The sequence below is a fragment of the Euleptes europaea genome, chromosome 6 (assembly GCF_029931775.1).
Source record: "Euleptes europaea isolate rEulEur1 chromosome 6, rEulEur1.hap1, whole genome shotgun sequence".
Taxonomy (NCBI): Eukaryota; Metazoa; Chordata; class Lepidosauria; order Squamata; family Sphaerodactylidae; genus Euleptes; species Euleptes europaea.
Window position 1 is genome coordinate 9,922,971 of NC_079317.1, and position 16,088 is coordinate 9,939,058.

The 16,088-nt window shown below is 51.9% G+C and overlaps 1 protein-coding gene across 1 annotated transcript; it reads left to right on the forward strand.

Moving 5' to 3' along the window:
* The first annotated feature begins 1,945 nt into the window (after positions 1 to 1,945).
* SIX6 (SIX homeobox 6) lies at positions 1,946 to 15,147 on the forward strand. The gene is made up of 2 exons (XM_056851205.1): positions 1,946 to 2,521; positions 14,973 to 15,147. The coding sequence occupies exons 1-2, from the start codon at positions 1,950 to 1,952 to the stop codon at positions 15,145 to 15,147; spliced, it is 747 nt and encodes a 248-aa protein (XP_056707183.1). The 5' UTR covers positions 1,946 to 1,949.
* Positions 15,148 to 16,088: the final 941 nt, after the last annotated feature.

Here is a 16,088-nt window from a genome sequence, read left to right on the forward strand (position 1 = left end):
GTTGGTTTTTATATGCCGACTTTCTCTACCAGTTAAGGGAGACTCAAACCAGCTTACAATCACCTTCCCTTCCCCACAACAGACACCCTGTGAGATAGGTGGGGCTGACAGAACTCTAAGAGAGCTGTAACTTGCCCAAGGTCACCCAGCTGATTAGCCTCCGCCATTCATGTGGAGGAGTGGGGAACCAAAACCCGGTTCTCCAGATCAGAATCCACCGCTCCTAGCCACTACACCACTCTGCCCCAAACTGGAGACCAACAAGATTTTCGGGGAATGCGTTTTCTAGACTCTGGAATGCTTATACCCCCGAAATGTTTGTTGGTCTCTAAGGAGTTCCTGGATTCGAGTTCAGCTGCCCTTAAAATAGCTTTTCGTGTTCTCTTCGTCGTTTTAAAAGGTGAGGGAAAAAAAGATACAGATTTGGACACCTGATAGGAAAACATCCCCCTGACCTTTCTCTTCTGGGATAACTTTACCAGGCCACGCTACAACCCCAGGGCTACTTAGGTGGGAGACACTTACCTCCGAGTAAAGGCACACCCGACCCTCTCCACAACCCACTGAGCAGACTGATTGTATCAGATGTTATCAAGACTACTTTAGAATTTATTTGGCCTTTGCCGCTCCCAAACTTTCTTTCCACCCGGGGGTTGGAGAGGTTGTAGGAACCCAACCTCAGCCTCTTACGCAGCCCGACCCCAAGCAGGTTTAGGGAGTAGCGGCTGCCATTGAGTTTAACAGGGCTTCATCCCACAGCGACTAGGCTTGCAGGCATCTTGGAGGAGGGGGCGGCGTTTTAGGCGAGAATGACTCTTTCATGGCTGTCCTAAAGGGGACGCAGTTAAGAGGAGGGCGGCAAATCAGCCCGGCGGGACTCCAAACAAGCCGGTCTGTTGAATCCGGACGAGGTCTGCCCCGGAATCTTACCCACGTTGGCCAGGAAACTGACCCCGCATTGGCTAGGAAGCTGACCCACACCGGCGCTGAAACTGACCAACACTGGCCATGAAACTGACCCGCATTGGCCAGGAAACTGACCCACACTGGTGCTGAAACTGACCTACACTGGCCATAAAACTGACCCGCACTGGCGCTGAAACTGACCAACACTGGCCAGGAAACTGACCAAGACTGACCCTCTGGCGATTTTTGGCCCGGGGCTTCCCCTTTCCGACATCCCCTTGCCTAGCTAAGGTCCCTTTCCAAACAACGCCCGGTTGACTCGTCTGATTCCAGAGTCTCTTACGACTCTGCGGAGAGGTCAGAGCGCGGAAGCCCGGAGCTCTGGATCGGCCCGCTCCGGCGCGCCTGCACCCGGCCCAGGAAGCGCGCAAATACCTTGCCAGGGAGACAAACGCCTTTTCTCCCCCCCCCTCCCCCGGGCCCGCGCTCCGGGGGCGCCGTCCGAAGCTGGGAGGCGCTGCAAGAAACCGGGGAGGAAGAGAGAGGGAGAGAGACCCTCCTCCCCCCCAGCGCGCAGGGCTTGATTGGCAGCCCGCTTTGACAGTGACGGGCATGGAAACCGAGGGGCAGCCAATCTGGCGAGGGCGGCCGGCAGCAAATCAGCGTCGGCGCTGAGGGGGGTCCGGCCCGGGGAGGGGGCTTCCCCCTGACCCTCCCCGCCCCCCTCCTCCATTCACGCCACCCCTTCCTCCTCCTCCCCCCCCCGACTTGAGGCGTCCTCCGCGGCCGCGGCGCCTTTCTTCCCGCGGCCGCCCGAGCGCAGGCAGGGGCGCGCGGCCGCCCCGGCAGCTGCCTCCCCGAGCCCCGCGCCCCTGCGCGCCCCGGCACCGCTGGGCCAGGCAGAGGCTCCTCGGTGGTGGCCCCGGGCCCGGGACCCGAGCAGGCCAGGAGGAGGCTGCCGGCGGGGATCGGGCGCTGCCAGCCTCCAGCCGGGCCGGGGGTCCCCTCGCCGGGCCGGGGGGAGCGCACCGGGGGCCGCCCCCATGTTGCACCTGCCCCTGCTCAACTTCAGCGCGGCGCAAGTGGCGGGCGTGTGCGAGACGCTGGAGGAGAGCGGCGACGTGGAGCGGCTGGGGCGCTTCCTCTGGTCGCTGCCGGTGGCGCCGGCCGCCTGCGAGGCGCTCCACCGCAACGAGTCGGTGCTGCGCGCCCGCGCAGTGGTAGCCTTCCACGGAGGCCACTACCGCGAGCTCTACCACATCCTGGAGAGCCACAAGTTCCCCAAGGAGTCGCACGCCAAGCTGCAAGCCCTCTGGCTGGAGGCCCACTACCAGGAGGCCGAGAAGCTGCGCGGCCGCCCGCTGGGGCCCGTCGACAAGTACCGGGTGCGCAAGAAGTTCCCGCTGCCGCGCACCATCTGGGACGGCGAGCAGAAGACGCACTGCTTCAAGGAGCGCACCCGCCACCTGCTGCGCGAGTGGTACCTCCAGGACCCCTACCCCAACCCGGCCAAGAAGCGCGAGCTGGCCCAGGCCACCGGCCTCACCCCCACCCAGGTGGGCAACTGGTTCAAGAACCGCCGCCAGAGGGACCGCGCCGCCGCCGCCAAGAACAGGTCGGTGTCCCTGGGGGGGAGGCCAACGGGCAGGCGCCTCGGATCGGGACCCCCCATGAACACATGAATACATGAAGCGGACTTATACTGAAAGAGACCCTTGGTCCATCAAGGTCAGTATTGTCTACTCTGACCGGCAGTGGCTCTCCAGGTTCTCAGGTAGAGGTCTTTCACATCACCTACCTGCCTAGTCCCTTTAACTGGAGATGCTGGGGATTTAACCTGGGACCTTCTGCATGCCAAGCAGATGCTCTAGCACTGAGCCACGGCCCCTCCCCTATTGAATCAGACCCTTGGTCCATCAAGGTCAGTATTGTCTACTCTGACTGCCAGCGGCTCTCCAGGGTCTCAGGCTGAGGTCTTTCACATCACCTACTTGCCTGGTCCCTTTCACTGGAGATGCTGGGGATTGAACCTGGGGCCTTCTGCATGACAGGCTCTACCACTGAAGCTCGCCTCCCCCAGGATCGGGACCCTCCCCCAAGCGCCCTGACAGCTGGAACAAAAAAGCATTGCTGGAAGCCAGGTTTCGACCCCAGCCTCCCTTCACCCTGGTCCCGATGCCCAACTGGATCCGGCGCGTCTGACACGTTTCAATGAAAATGGCCCACACGCATCTGCCGGCGCACGTCTGGCTTCGGTCCGGCTTCTTTCTCTCGCCGCCAAGAGATGGGTGCTGCTTTGGGGGAGCTGGTGGGAACGGCCTCCTTCGGGGGTGCCCGGCCACCGAAAGAGCTGCAGACCTCAGCCGGGGAAAGGGAGGGATTCGGCCTACAGCGTCAGCTCGCAGCCCCGATCCTAAGGCACCGTTCCCTGGGTGTAAGCCCGCTGAACTTTTTTTTTGGCAAACGCGCTTAGGGTCGGGCTATGCACGGCCAGAACAAATTGTCGGGGCAAGCCTACATGCGGGAGGACATATTTCTCAGCAAACACCCTTAGGATCCCGTTGCGCGTCCCTGTGGCGCTTCCGAGAAAAGAAGGGAGAGGGTACAGCTGGTGTCAGGCCTGTTGGAAATATCTCTCTGACCTGATATTTCCTATTAATTAGCAAAAAAGGCTGTATATTCCAACGAGGCCAGTACTGGCAGCCTGACCCGAAATTCTAGGGCCCCCACACCTTCAGCTTTGAGGCAGCCCCCGGGCATATACGGGCAACACCCTCCTCCTATGGATCGTGTGGCTCAGTGCTAGAGCATCTGCTTGGCATGCAGAAGGTCCCAGGTTCAATACCGGCATCTCCGGTTAAAGGGACTAAGTAAGAAGGCGATGTGAAAGACCTCAGCCTGAGACCCTGGAGAGCCGCTGCCGGTCAGAGTAGACAATACTGACTTCGATGGACCAAGGGCCTGGTTCAGTACCAGGCAGCTTCATGTGTGAAACCCAGTGGCGGTCAGTTTGGTGGGACTGACTCCGGACAGCCGGGCGGCGCTGTGGATTTCTCGATTTTCCAAACCGCAAATCTCAGCTCCTTCCGGGCGCCCTGGGAATCTCTTCCTAAATGGGTGGGGTGGAAACAGATCGGCCTCCCCAACCGCCGTCCCGCTGGCCCGATCCACAATCCCATCCTAAGCACAGCGCGCTCTTCTAAGCCCATCGACTGCAAGGGACTTAGAAGGGCCTGACTTGGTTTAGGATGGAGATGTCAGGTTTTCTGTGGGTTTGATGCTCGGCTTTTACCTAACGGAGATCGTCGCAAGCAGAAGGGGCGAGCGAGGAGAAAAAAGCATGCTGAAGTTTCCAAAGTCAGCCCCTTGGCATCGTAACTGACTTGGAAGCCGGCTCAACGGAACGGTTTTCATTTATTTATTTTAGATGTTGATACCCTGCTTTTCTCCCCAATGCGGGGACCCACCCCACAAATCTCCCTGATCCTCAAGACACGTTGGCCATTTATGCATGGGGGGTTTGGCCTTGAATTCGCCCCTGTCTAGATGCACATTTTCCCCCATCCAAATTCTCAAAACTCTGCATGGGGGCTTATTGTTGAGTCCAAGGGCAAACCTCCCATGCATAAATGGCCAATGCGCAAACGGCATCTGTAGGTTTTCTTCGCCCTAAAATCACATGGGTCCGTTTAGCTCGGCCTCTTCCCACTACTTGGGAGCCATCGCAGCCTCCCGTTTGGGTGCAAAACCCCGAGATTTCAAAGGCTGTTGGCCATTTATGCATGGGAGGTTTGGCCTTGGATTTGCCGCTCTCTAGATGCATGTTTCCCCCATCCAAATTCTTAGAACTCTGCATGGGTGGGGGGCTTATTGTTGCGTTTTGAGGATCCCGATGGGGGGAAATGCGCATCTAGAGAGCGGCAAATCCAAGGCAAAAACCTCCCCCGCATAAATTGTTGGATTCCGGTGGCTCGGATTTCTCCTCGGCTTTAGGAGATTTATGGCTTTCTCGACCCACAGTGTGTGTGTTGATGGTGGTGGGAAATTATCTCGAGTCTCAGCCTACTTCAGGAGACCCCGTAGGGTTTTCCAGGGAAGAGACGCCCAGAGGTGGTTAGCCATCGCCTGCCTCTGCAGAGCCTTTCTTGGTGGCCTCCAATCCAAATACCAACCCTGCTTAGCTTCTGAGATCGGACCAGATCGGGCTACATATACCATGCCACCTTCCATCCTAAAAATGTAATACAATGCTGGAATACAGAAGAAACATTTACTTACTAACACAACTGAGTGGAGTATAGATTTGCTTTATGTGTGGGTAAAGTGGCCCTCACTCCGCAGCTGATTTATGGCGACCCAGTAGGGTTTTGTAAGGCAAGAGACGTTCAGAGGTGGTTTGCCATCGCCTGCCTCTGCCTAGCGATCCTGGACTTCCTCGGTGGTCCCCCATCCAAGTATTCACTGACCTTGCTTAGATTCCGAGATGTGACCACATCGGGCCAGCCTGCACCGTCCAGGTCAGGGCTGTTACACTCCCAGATATCCGTTTGCAAGTTGTGATAAAGTCTTGTTGCTACCGGCAGGGCAGGATGTTTCTTAGAAACCAAGATCGGAGTCTATGAGCGCCTTAGAGACCCACAAGATTTGGGGGGGGGGAGGTTTCGAGAGGCAACGCTCCCTTCGTCTTAGCAAGCAAGCTGGGGAAGGGCCGTAGCTCAGTGATAGAGCATCTGCTTGGCATGCAGAAGGTTCAGTCTTCGGCATCTCCAGTGAAAAGGGACCAGGCAGGTAGGTGATGTGAAAGACCTCTGCTTAAGACCCTGGAGAGCCGATGCCGGTCTGAGACTGAGTAGACAATTCTGACCTTGATGGACCGAGGGTCTGGTTCAGGATAAGGCAGCTTCACGTGTTCAAATACTACGAAAATGCAGGTGTACTTTTTATGGGGAGGGGCCATGGCTCAGTGGTAGATCCTCTGCTTGGCATGCAAGAGGTCCCAGGTTCGATCCCCGGCATCTCCAGTTAAAGGGACTAGGCAGGTAGGAGATGTGAAAGACCTCAGCCTGAGACCCCAGAGAGCCGCTGCCGGTCTGAGTAGGCAATACTGACTTTGATGGACCAAGGGTCTGATTCGGTAGAAGGCAGCTTCATGTGTGCCTGTGTTCAGATTCCCATGTAAACCAAGGCTTCTTCCCTTTCCAGAGAAGTAGGCGCAGCCTCCGCCTTTCGGTTTATTTCCATATATTCACAGGCCAGAACTGGTTCCTTCGCTGCCTCCGGTCTTAACAGGCTCCAAGAAGCCTTTGAGGCTGTGGTTAAACAATTCCTGGAAAGGTGTGTGTGTGTGTGTGGGGGGGGGGATTATCGGTCTGAAGATTCCTCACGGCTTAAAAAAAAAAAAAAACCCAAGAAAGAAGAATAACGGGGCTATGTTCCAATTTCTATTATTTCGTCGAGCAATCGATTTCGGGCACAATTTATCTATAATTACATCCCCCCACCACCCCACCCCCGGACCCATTCTTTGCAATGCCCCGTCTCTAGCAGGCAAGGGGGTTCATTGCATCGCTTTCTCTCCGTCCTCACGCCCAAGCCCGTGTGCTCGATGCAAGGATACATCGACATAACACGCTGAAATCCACGAGGGGATCGCCATGCTTACACACGATCCCTGGGCTTTGTTCGCGGATACCCCGGCAGGGGGGGATTTCTAACTCACCGGCGCGGTTTACGCAGCGCGGATAAACCACCGGTTTCCATTCTCACTCGGTGGGGGGATCCGGCTGACGGTTCACCAGGCCTGAACCCATATTTTCTCCCGGGGCCCTTTACGCACGCGAAATTTTGCCTTGGATTCGCCGCTCTCTAGATGCACATTTCCCCTATCCAAATTCTCAACGGCCCTTTACTCACAGAAGGGTTTGCGTTGGATTTGCCGCTCTCCGGACGCACATTTTCCCCATCCGAATTCTCAAAACTCAACAATAAGACACCCCCACAATGCAGAGTTTTGAGTATTCAGATGGGGAAAATGTGCGTCTGGAGAGCGGCAAATCCAACGCAAAACCTCCCGTGCATAATGGGATTTTACTCCGAGTAAACGCGCGCTCCTAGATGACAGCTGAGGTTGGATCCTCGCGGGGCTTTGCTCGGCTTCCGATCTGCCTGCCCTTGGCTTGTAATGGTACCATTGGGGAGGGGGTTCTGTCTGGACCCCGTTCCACTGTCCATTTGTTGAAAAACGGAGATAAGAATTGCACGGGTCGGTGGGTGGGGGCGGAGCCGGTCCGCATTCATACGGATAAAACCCTGGACACGCATCCGTATTCAAATGCAACAAGATGCACTTCTAACCTAATTCAAAATAATTCCTATCTTGGAATGGTTTCATTTTAAAGTCGTTTCCCCCTTCCACCATTGCATCTGCCTGCATACCCTTGCGCTGGAAAGGGAAAACGCCATTGCGACTGCCTGTCCCCCCACCCAATGGTCCTTTATGTCCTGCCTACGAACGCGGCGTCCTGTTCCAATCCGGATCGACGCCGTTCAGTAAAGATGCTCATTTGAATGCCGAGTAAAGCGACATGTGCAAACAGTACACGGATCTGTTGGGGGGTGGGGGGAGCTTCCAAACAGAACAGACCGGAAAAGGCGAGCTCCCTCGAGAAGGAAATCCTCGCCCGCCAGAGGAAAGCGGTTCCTGAAGCCATTTAGACGCATTAATTAGCGCAAATGACCTATATTTTCCAGGAGGCCAGCAACGCCGGCCCCCTTTGTGTCGGAGTGCTCGCGTGTAAGCCGGTTTCGCCCTATTGACTTCCATAGGGTGAAATCCGCTTAAACCCGAGGGAGACGATTTGAGCTATTGGTTGGATTAAGAATTTTCCAGCGCCCAGATTTTGGAATGATGGGGGGGGGGGGGGGCCGCTGGGAAGAATGTATCTAGCAAGGTGAAGTCAACAGTGCTTATCTGAATTACATTTGCTGGTAAATCAATCCAGTTGGGTTCCCATTCATTGTTCTTCTAAATAAGGTCGTTGGAGAGAAGGTGAGACCATGTATGCATTGGGAGGTTTTGCCTTGGATTTGCTGCTCTCTAGATGCCCATTTTCCCCATCCCAATTCTCAAAACTCTGCTTGGGGCTTATTTTTGAGTTTTGAGAATTCGGATGGAGAAAATCTTCATCTAGAGAGCGGCAAATCCAAGGCAAAACTTCCCACGCATAAATAGAGAGACAATTTCACAATGGAGCGGAGTACAAATTCTTGACCCTGTTCCTCAGTTCTGAATGTTTAAATAGAGGTTTGCAGTATACCTGCATGCATATGTGATTTATGCGTATTCATTGGCATTTACTCTCCATGTGAGGATGCATAGGATGGTGGGTAAATTGCATCCTTTAAATCTTTAAATGCCTGCAGAAATCAACACCTAAGTGACAAGCCATGGGTTTTAGGTAGATTGTAGAAAGGCAACCGGAGAAAGAGCAAGAAATCCAGCACACCACAATTAATGGTAGCACAGTTTCTTTATCCCTGTTGGTCGAAGTATTTCAAAAATATTTCCAAAGCTGCTTTAAAAATGCGTAGAGCTAAAAGTAGTTTTTAAAACATTTGCTTCCTAAAAGATTGATTGGGGGGGGGTCCCCTTATTCTGTGAGGGTTTTGTGGATTTAAAAAATATATTAAGGGGAATGCTCCAAGAATTTTGAAAGATCTTTTATAGACTCGGGCTCCGGACCTTTCCTTAAATGAGATGAAGGAATGTGATTTAAACTGATAGCCAAATCCACAGAAAAATTGGATTTGTGAGGTGGTAAAGCTGGTCAAAACTGGGAAGGTAAGCAGTGTTTTGCAATAGGAGCTGGGGAGAAGGGCAGGGTCAAATAACGGAACTCGCATTCCCCTTTCCCATGCTAAAACCTGCAAAAAATGCACCACTGATTATAATATATTCTAATATGCAAAACTAGAAACTGGCACTTTCAAGACAAAATTATCACACCATGCCCAATTATTTTATTTGTTTTAGAATCGACAGTTGCAAAATTTTTGTCTAGACCAAGCCCAGCCCCCCCATGTTTTAATTAACATAAACAATCCTTTGTTCTAAGACAAGTTGTCAGCTATAACCATCTGCCTGCACAAATAAAGAAATGTTGATAAAAATGAGAGCAACCCCAACAATCATTTATATTGCCCGTTTCAAATGTTCGAAGTACTGGAGCTATTTTTCTAAACAATTCGCCGGGCCCAAATATTATTTATTTTTATTTACATTATTTATCAAGGCAGATTACACAGAGTGAGTCACTGCAATCGACAAAATGGGGCATTCCATAACCAATGTGTTAGGGTTTTAGAAGTCTGAAACCATCAGAAAGAACTGAAGTATAGCATATGTATTAACATGACACATTGAGTGGTACAAAAATCACACCAGCGTGGTGTAGTGGTTAAGAGTGGTGGTTTGCAGCAGTGGACTCTGATCTGGTGAACCGGGTTGGTTTCCCCACTCCTCCACATAAAGCCAGCTGGGTGACCTTGGGCTAGTCACAGCTCTCTTAGAGCTCTCTCAACCACACCTACCTCCCAGGGTGTCTGTTGTAGGGAGGGGAAGGGAAGGTGATTGTAAGCCGGTCTGATTCTTCCTTAAGTGGTAGAGCAAGTCGGCATGTAAAAACCAACTCTTCTTCTTCCCCACTCCTACACCTGAAGCCAGCTGGGTGACCTTGGGCCAGTCACAGTTCTCTCTGAACTCTCTCAACCCCACATATCTCACAAGGTGTCTGTTGTGTGGAGAGGAAGGGAAGGAGATTGTAAACTGGTTTGATTCTCCTTAAAAGGTAGAGAAAATTGGCATATAAATACCAACTCTTCTTGTTGTTGTATTTAATTTCTGTGTCACATCATTATCAATACTGTACCTAATCTGAAACTATAAATGCAAGGACAGCTAAATTAAATGCTGCAGATGCTCTTAGACTGGTGTAGATTTAAACTGCTGGATTTACAAAGGTTCCTAGTGTGCAGGTGGTGAATCAGGGCAGGGGCCAGACAGGAGATATGCCCAAAGTTTCTTTCCAAGTTCCAATCCACTTGTCCTAAGCAAGACATCAGGACAGATCCATTTAATTTAAAGCCCATGTTGTGTAGTGGTTTAAGAGCGGTGGACTCTAATCTGGAGAACTGGGTTGGTTTCCTCACTCCTCCACATGAAGCCTTCTGGGTGACCTTGGGCTAGTCACAGTTCTCTCCGAACTCTCTCAGCCCCACCTACCTCACAAGGTGTCCGTTGCGGGGAGAGGAAGGGAAGGTGATTGTAAGCTGGTTTGATTCTTTCCTAAGTGGTAGAGAAAGTTGGCCTATAAAAACTAACTCTTCTTTTTCTCTATGCCCCTCCCCTCTCCAATCCCTGCCCTCCCCAGGCTCCGCCCCCAAATCTCCAGGAATTTCCCAACCCAGAGTCGACAACCCTACACCTTGCTCTCCCCCTACATTTACCCACGTTTTCAAATCTGAGATAAAACAGGCCTCTGAAAACACGGCAAAGCACAGGGAAATGCAGGGGGAGAGCGAGGCGACCTCTGACGGTCAGAAACGGCAGGCATAATCAACACAAAGGCTCAAAGTCATCGGAGGGGTGACAGCAAGTGAAACAGCCATGCATAAAAGACCAAAGATAAAATCCCAGATGTCCCAATTTAACCTTCAGAGTTCAGAATGCTCTCCAATATTTGTAAATCACTTAGAGGGGGTGTCTATGACCCCAGTTAAGAATCACTCACTGGTCTAAGATTTGGAGTCAGCATGGTGTAGTTGTTAAGAGTGGTGGTTTGGAGCAGTGGACTCTGATCTGAAGAACTGGGTTTGATTTTCCACTCCTCCTCATGAGTGGTGGACGCTAATCTGGTGAACTGGATTTGTTTCCGCACTCCTTCAAATGAAGCCAGCTGGGTGACCTTGGGCTAGTCACAGCTCTCTTAGAGCTCTCTCAGCCCCACCTACCTCACAGGGTGTTTGTTGTGGGGGGGGGAGGGAAGGTGATTGTAAGCCAGTTTGATTCTTCCTTAAGTGGTAGAGAAAGTTGGCATATAAAAACCAATTCTTCTTCTTCTTCTTCTTCTTCTTCTTCTTGTCTTTAAGGAGAGAAAAGTGGGTTGAAATTATGGGAACCAGATTAAATTTCCTGGCCCAAGTCATTGTAGTTATATTGTCAAAGTGGGGGAGGAAGAAAGCCTTTTTTGGGGAGTACAGGTGGAGAAATATACTCACCTCGTTGCTTTATGGTATCCAAAGGCCAAGTTGTACATTGATCCTCCAAAACTGGGTGACTTTGGGCTAGTCACAGTTCCCCCAGAACTCTCTCAGCCCCACCTTCCTCACAGGGTGTCTGTTCTGGGGAGGGGAAGGGAAGGAGATTGTAAGCTGCTTTGAGACTCCTTAAAGGTAGAGAAAATCAAGGTATAAAAACCAACTCTTCTTTCTCTAACTAGCCATGGTTTTTACAAGTCGGAGACCTTTCTGCAGTCTGAAATCTTCCTGTTAGCAGTGGTTGAAGCTAATACCTTAAATATGCATGGGGATGTGCTCTGAAGGAATGGACTGGCCATTTAACTTCTAGGGAAATTTCCGGGAGGGCCACTGCCCTAGAGAGCTATGAGTGGTCAGGGTCAAGTAGAGCCAAGCCTCTGCAGCTCTAACAGTGCCCGATGGGCTGCGTCATCAGTGCATAAACGCACACTGGATGCTGCATTGATGGGCCATCAGTCCATCAAGGTCATAAGAACATAAAAAAGGCCACGCTGGATCAGACCAAGACCCATCTAGTCCAGCAGTCTGTTCACACAGTGGCCAACCAGGGGCCTCCAGGAAGCCCACAAACGAGACGACTGCAGCAGCACCATCCTGCCTGTGTTCCACAGCAGCATCTCATATAATAGGCATGCTCCTCTGATACTGGAAAGAATAGGTATGCATTTTGACTAGTAGCCATGAATAGCCCTACCCTCCATGAACATGTCCACTCCCCTCTTCAAGCCTTCCAAGTTGGCAGCCATCACCACATCCTAAGCCAGAAAGTTCCACAATTTAACTATGCATTGTGTGAAGAAATACTTCCTTTGTGTGTGTGTTGTGTTAAGTGCCCTCAAGTCGCTTCCGACTCATGGCGACCCTATGAATGAAAGTCCTCCAAAATGTCCTATCTTTGACAGCCTTGCTCAGATCTTGCAAATTGAAGGCTGTGGCTTCCTTTATTGAGTCGAACAGCTTCGGACTTTCCTTTTGCATACTTCCTTTATCTGTTCTCAATCTCTCACCCTCCAGCTTCAGCAGATGACCCTGCATCCTGGTATTATGAGAGAGGGAGAAAAGCTCCTCCCTGTCCAATCTCTCCATACCATGCACAATTTTATAGACCTCTGTCATGTCAGTATTGTCTACTCTGACTGGCAGCAGCTGTCCAAGGTCTCAGGCAGATCAGGGATTGAACCTGGGACCTTCCGCATGCAAAGCGGGCACCCTGTTGGGGATCACTGGAGTATAGTGTAGAGTGATGGTATCTCTGTGGTCCTTTTTTTAAAGTAACAGAATCAGAGATTGTTAGATGGGAGATTTCTTTCATTTGTTCAGAGATTCTATGACCTGAGGCAGATGATGAGAGGGAGGGCATCTTGGCCATCTTCTGGGCATGGAGTAGTGGTCACTGGGGGTGTGGGAGGAGGTAGTTGTGAATTTCCTGCATTGTGCAGGGGGTTGGACTAGATGACCATGGTGGTCCCTTCCAACTCTATGATTCTAAAAAAACAATTGTAGTTGTGGTTCAGATCTCAACTGGATTGGTGTCGGAAGTGGAATGAAATTCCTGATCCATGAATTAATCTGAGAAAAACATATTTGGGGATACTACAACTAGATTTGAGTCCAGTAGCACCTTACAGACCAACAAGAGTAGCACCTTACAGACCAACAAGAGTTTCAGGGTAGACGCTTTTGAAAGTCAAGGCTCCCTTTGTCAGACACAGTAGGAAAGCCACCTTTTGGTGAGAAGGGTACAAAGTTAGAACTATGAGCAAGAAACAGTTGAGACTGAGATGCCTGAGGATGGAAAGTGTGGGTGGGTGATGTCAAGGGAAGGGTGGAGGTTTAGATGGAAAGAGAGTGGAGTTCAATGGCTAAGGGATGAGGGAAGTTCTGGTTGAATGCACCTTCCCTTCCCCTCCCCACAACAGACACCCTTTGAGGTAGATGGGACTGAGAGAGTTCAGAGAGAACAGTGACTAGCTCAAGCTAGCTTCATGTGTAGGGGAGCCAGCATGGTGTAGTGGTGAAGACTCTGATCTGGAGAACCAGGTTTGATTCCCCACTCCACATGAAGCCAGCTGGGCGACCTTGGGCTAGTCACAGCTCTCTCAGCCCTACCTCCCTCACAAGGTGTCTGTTGTAGGGAGGGGAAGGAAAGGTGATTGTAAGCCGGTTTGATTCTTCCTTAAGTGGTAGAGAAAGTCGGTGTATAAAAACCAGATCTTCATGTTCTTCTAGAAGAGAGAAAACCAACCCGTGCTCCAGATTAGAGTCTCTTAACTCTTAACCACTACATCACACTGATGAAGTGTTGTTGAGCGTAAAGTGGGGGTGAAGGTGGGATGGCCCTTGTTGGGAGCTCCCCAAACAAAGAATGCAGGCGGTGGTGTTGACCCATAGCAAAACCCGGGGGGGGGGGGGGAAGCCATGTAACACCTTTCATTAAGACCAAACGAAATAACACAACGTTGCCCAAGCTTTTGAGTTCTGTATAACTCTTTGTCAAGTTGGATGTTCAAAAACAAATGGACGGGGGTGGAGGAATAAAGGGGGGGGGGAGAATCTTTCAGGCCCTGTAGAGGCCCCAGATGTTTGGCCTGTGGTTTTGCTGGCTAGCTGGATCACATCAGATGTCGGAAGCTAAGCAGGGTCTGCCCTGGTTAGTATTTGGATGGGAGACCATATGCCACACCTGGTTGGGGAGGGGAGGAATGGTACATGCTTGTTCTGAGCCAGCATTTTGTTCCCCCACTCCTCCATATGAAGCCTGCTGGGTGACCTCAGGCCAGTCACAGTTCTCTCAGCCCCACCTACCTCTCAAGGTGTCCGTTGTGCTGAGGGGAAGGAAAGGAGATTGTAAACTGGATTGAGACTCCTTATGGTAGAGAAAGTGGGGTATAAAAACCAACTCTTCTTCATATAGAGGAGTTATACCCAGGTTCTCCAAGCTTTACCCGATTTGCCTGAACAAACCAGAGCTTGGGAGCTAAGCAAGATTGGCCATGGTCAGTACTTGGATGGCAGACCACTGAGGAAGACTAGGATTGCTACTCAGAGAAAGGCAATGGCCTCTGCTCCTCTCTTGCCTTGAACACCCTGTGGTTGGGGGTCCCATGAGTCAGTTGCAACTCTTCTTCTCCAAACTGTGCTCAAGAGACCATGGTTTGCGGTATCCGGAGAATGGTGGGGAATTATAGAAATGGATGGCTAATGCTGGCAACTGAGTTTCTAATTTATCCTGGGAGTGGCCTAGGGAGGTGGAGAGCTCCCCCTCACTGGCAGTCCTCGAGCAGTGGCTGGGGAGGGGCTGTGGCTCAGTGGTAGAGCCCCTGCTTGGCATGCAGAAGGTCCCAGGTTCAATCCCCAGCATCTCCAGTAGATGATGTGAAAGACCTCCGCCTGAGACCCTGGAGAGCCGTTGCTGGTCTCTGAGTAGACAATACTGACTTTGATGGACCAAGGGTCTGATTCAGTATAAGGCAGCTTCAGGGGTAGCATTTATTTTGGGGAGGGGCTATGGCTCAGTTTCTTGTCTGGGGGCTTCCTAGAGGCCCCTGGTTGGCCACTGCGTGAACAGACGGCTGGACTTGAGGGGCCTTGGCTGATCCAGTGATGTTCTTAGAGCATCCACTTAGCATGCCCAAGGTCCCAGGTCCAATCCGGGGCATCTCCAGTTAAAGGCACTAGGCAAGTAGGTAGGGGGGCAGGGGCTGGGGGTCGGTCCGGCCCCACTGACGGCGTGGCTCTCTTCCTCCCCGTAGGCTGCAGCAGCAGGCGCTGTCGTCGTCGCAGGGCGCGGGCCGGGCCTCGGAAGAGGAGAGCGCGGGCGAGCCGCCGCTGGGCGCCGCCTCCAGCCCGGCCGCCAGCCTGTCCAGCAAAGCGGCCGCCTCCTCGGCCATCTCCATCACCTCCGACGACAGCGAATGTGACCTGTGATGCCCGGGGGTGGGGGCGGCGGGCTGGGGGGCAGCCCGGCAGGAGCCCAGGGGGGCAGCGGCGGCCCCTGCCCCAAACTCTCCCCCTCCAGCCAGTGCCTGCCTCCCCGGGCCGCCAAGGACCGTCCAGCCCCCGCCCCGTCGAGGATCCCGCCCGGAGAGACTGCTGCCCTCTCGCCTTGAATTCTTCAGGAAGGATCTGCTGAAAAGAGGCCTGCGACAGAAAACACGACCAGGACGTTTTGGGGGGTGGGAGGAGCATCCAGCTCCATCACCTGCAAAAGAAAACATGTCCAGGATTTTTTGGGGGGTGGGTGGGGGGAGAGAATCCAGCTCCATCACCTGCCACGAATCCTCCTTTCCATTTTTTGTTTCCTTCCCTGGGGATTTTTTCAGTCGACAGTTTTTCAGTTTGTTCGTTGTTTTTTTTACCTGTTTGCTTACTTTTTAAGGTTTTGGGGGTTTTTTTGTAAAAAAAAAAATCTATATCTATAAATATTCTATATAATGTTTATTGACTTATTTAAAACTTTGCTCCGTGGGTAGATTTCCACCCCCTTTATCATAAGTACTATTATTAATTATTATTAATATTATTATTATTATTATTGAAGGCTTGAGGCCTATGTGCACAGGTGATTTTTTTATTTCATTTCTCCGTAGCGTATGTGCAGGACCTGCTATTCTAGGGAGAGGGGTGGAACAACCAAAACACAAGGAAAACGAAAGCAAGAATCCCAAGTATAATAAAATATTGGGTCAGCACACCTGGACTGCTCTCATTCCTTTCGTTTGCTTAAAAGTTGACACAGGTTGTTGGGTTGCTGTTTTCCCTCTGCTATGTTCTGTGGCCCCTTCTGGGTGCACACCTTAACGTGGTGAGGGGGTTTGTGAGTGTCAGGGAAGCTGAGAGCAATACCGTAAGGGGTCTAGACTCTATCA

Bases quoted from the DNA above. Each gene is read 5' to 3' on its own strand.
- SIX6 (XM_056851205.1), top strand. From the start codon at position 1,950: ATGTTGCACCTGCCCCTGCTCAACTTCAGCGCGGCGCAAGTGGCGGGC. The intron at 2,522-14,972 runs GTCGGTGTCCCT...TCCTCCCCGTAG, and splicing joins GCCGCCGCCGCCAAGAACAG to GCTGCAGCAGCAGGCGCTGT.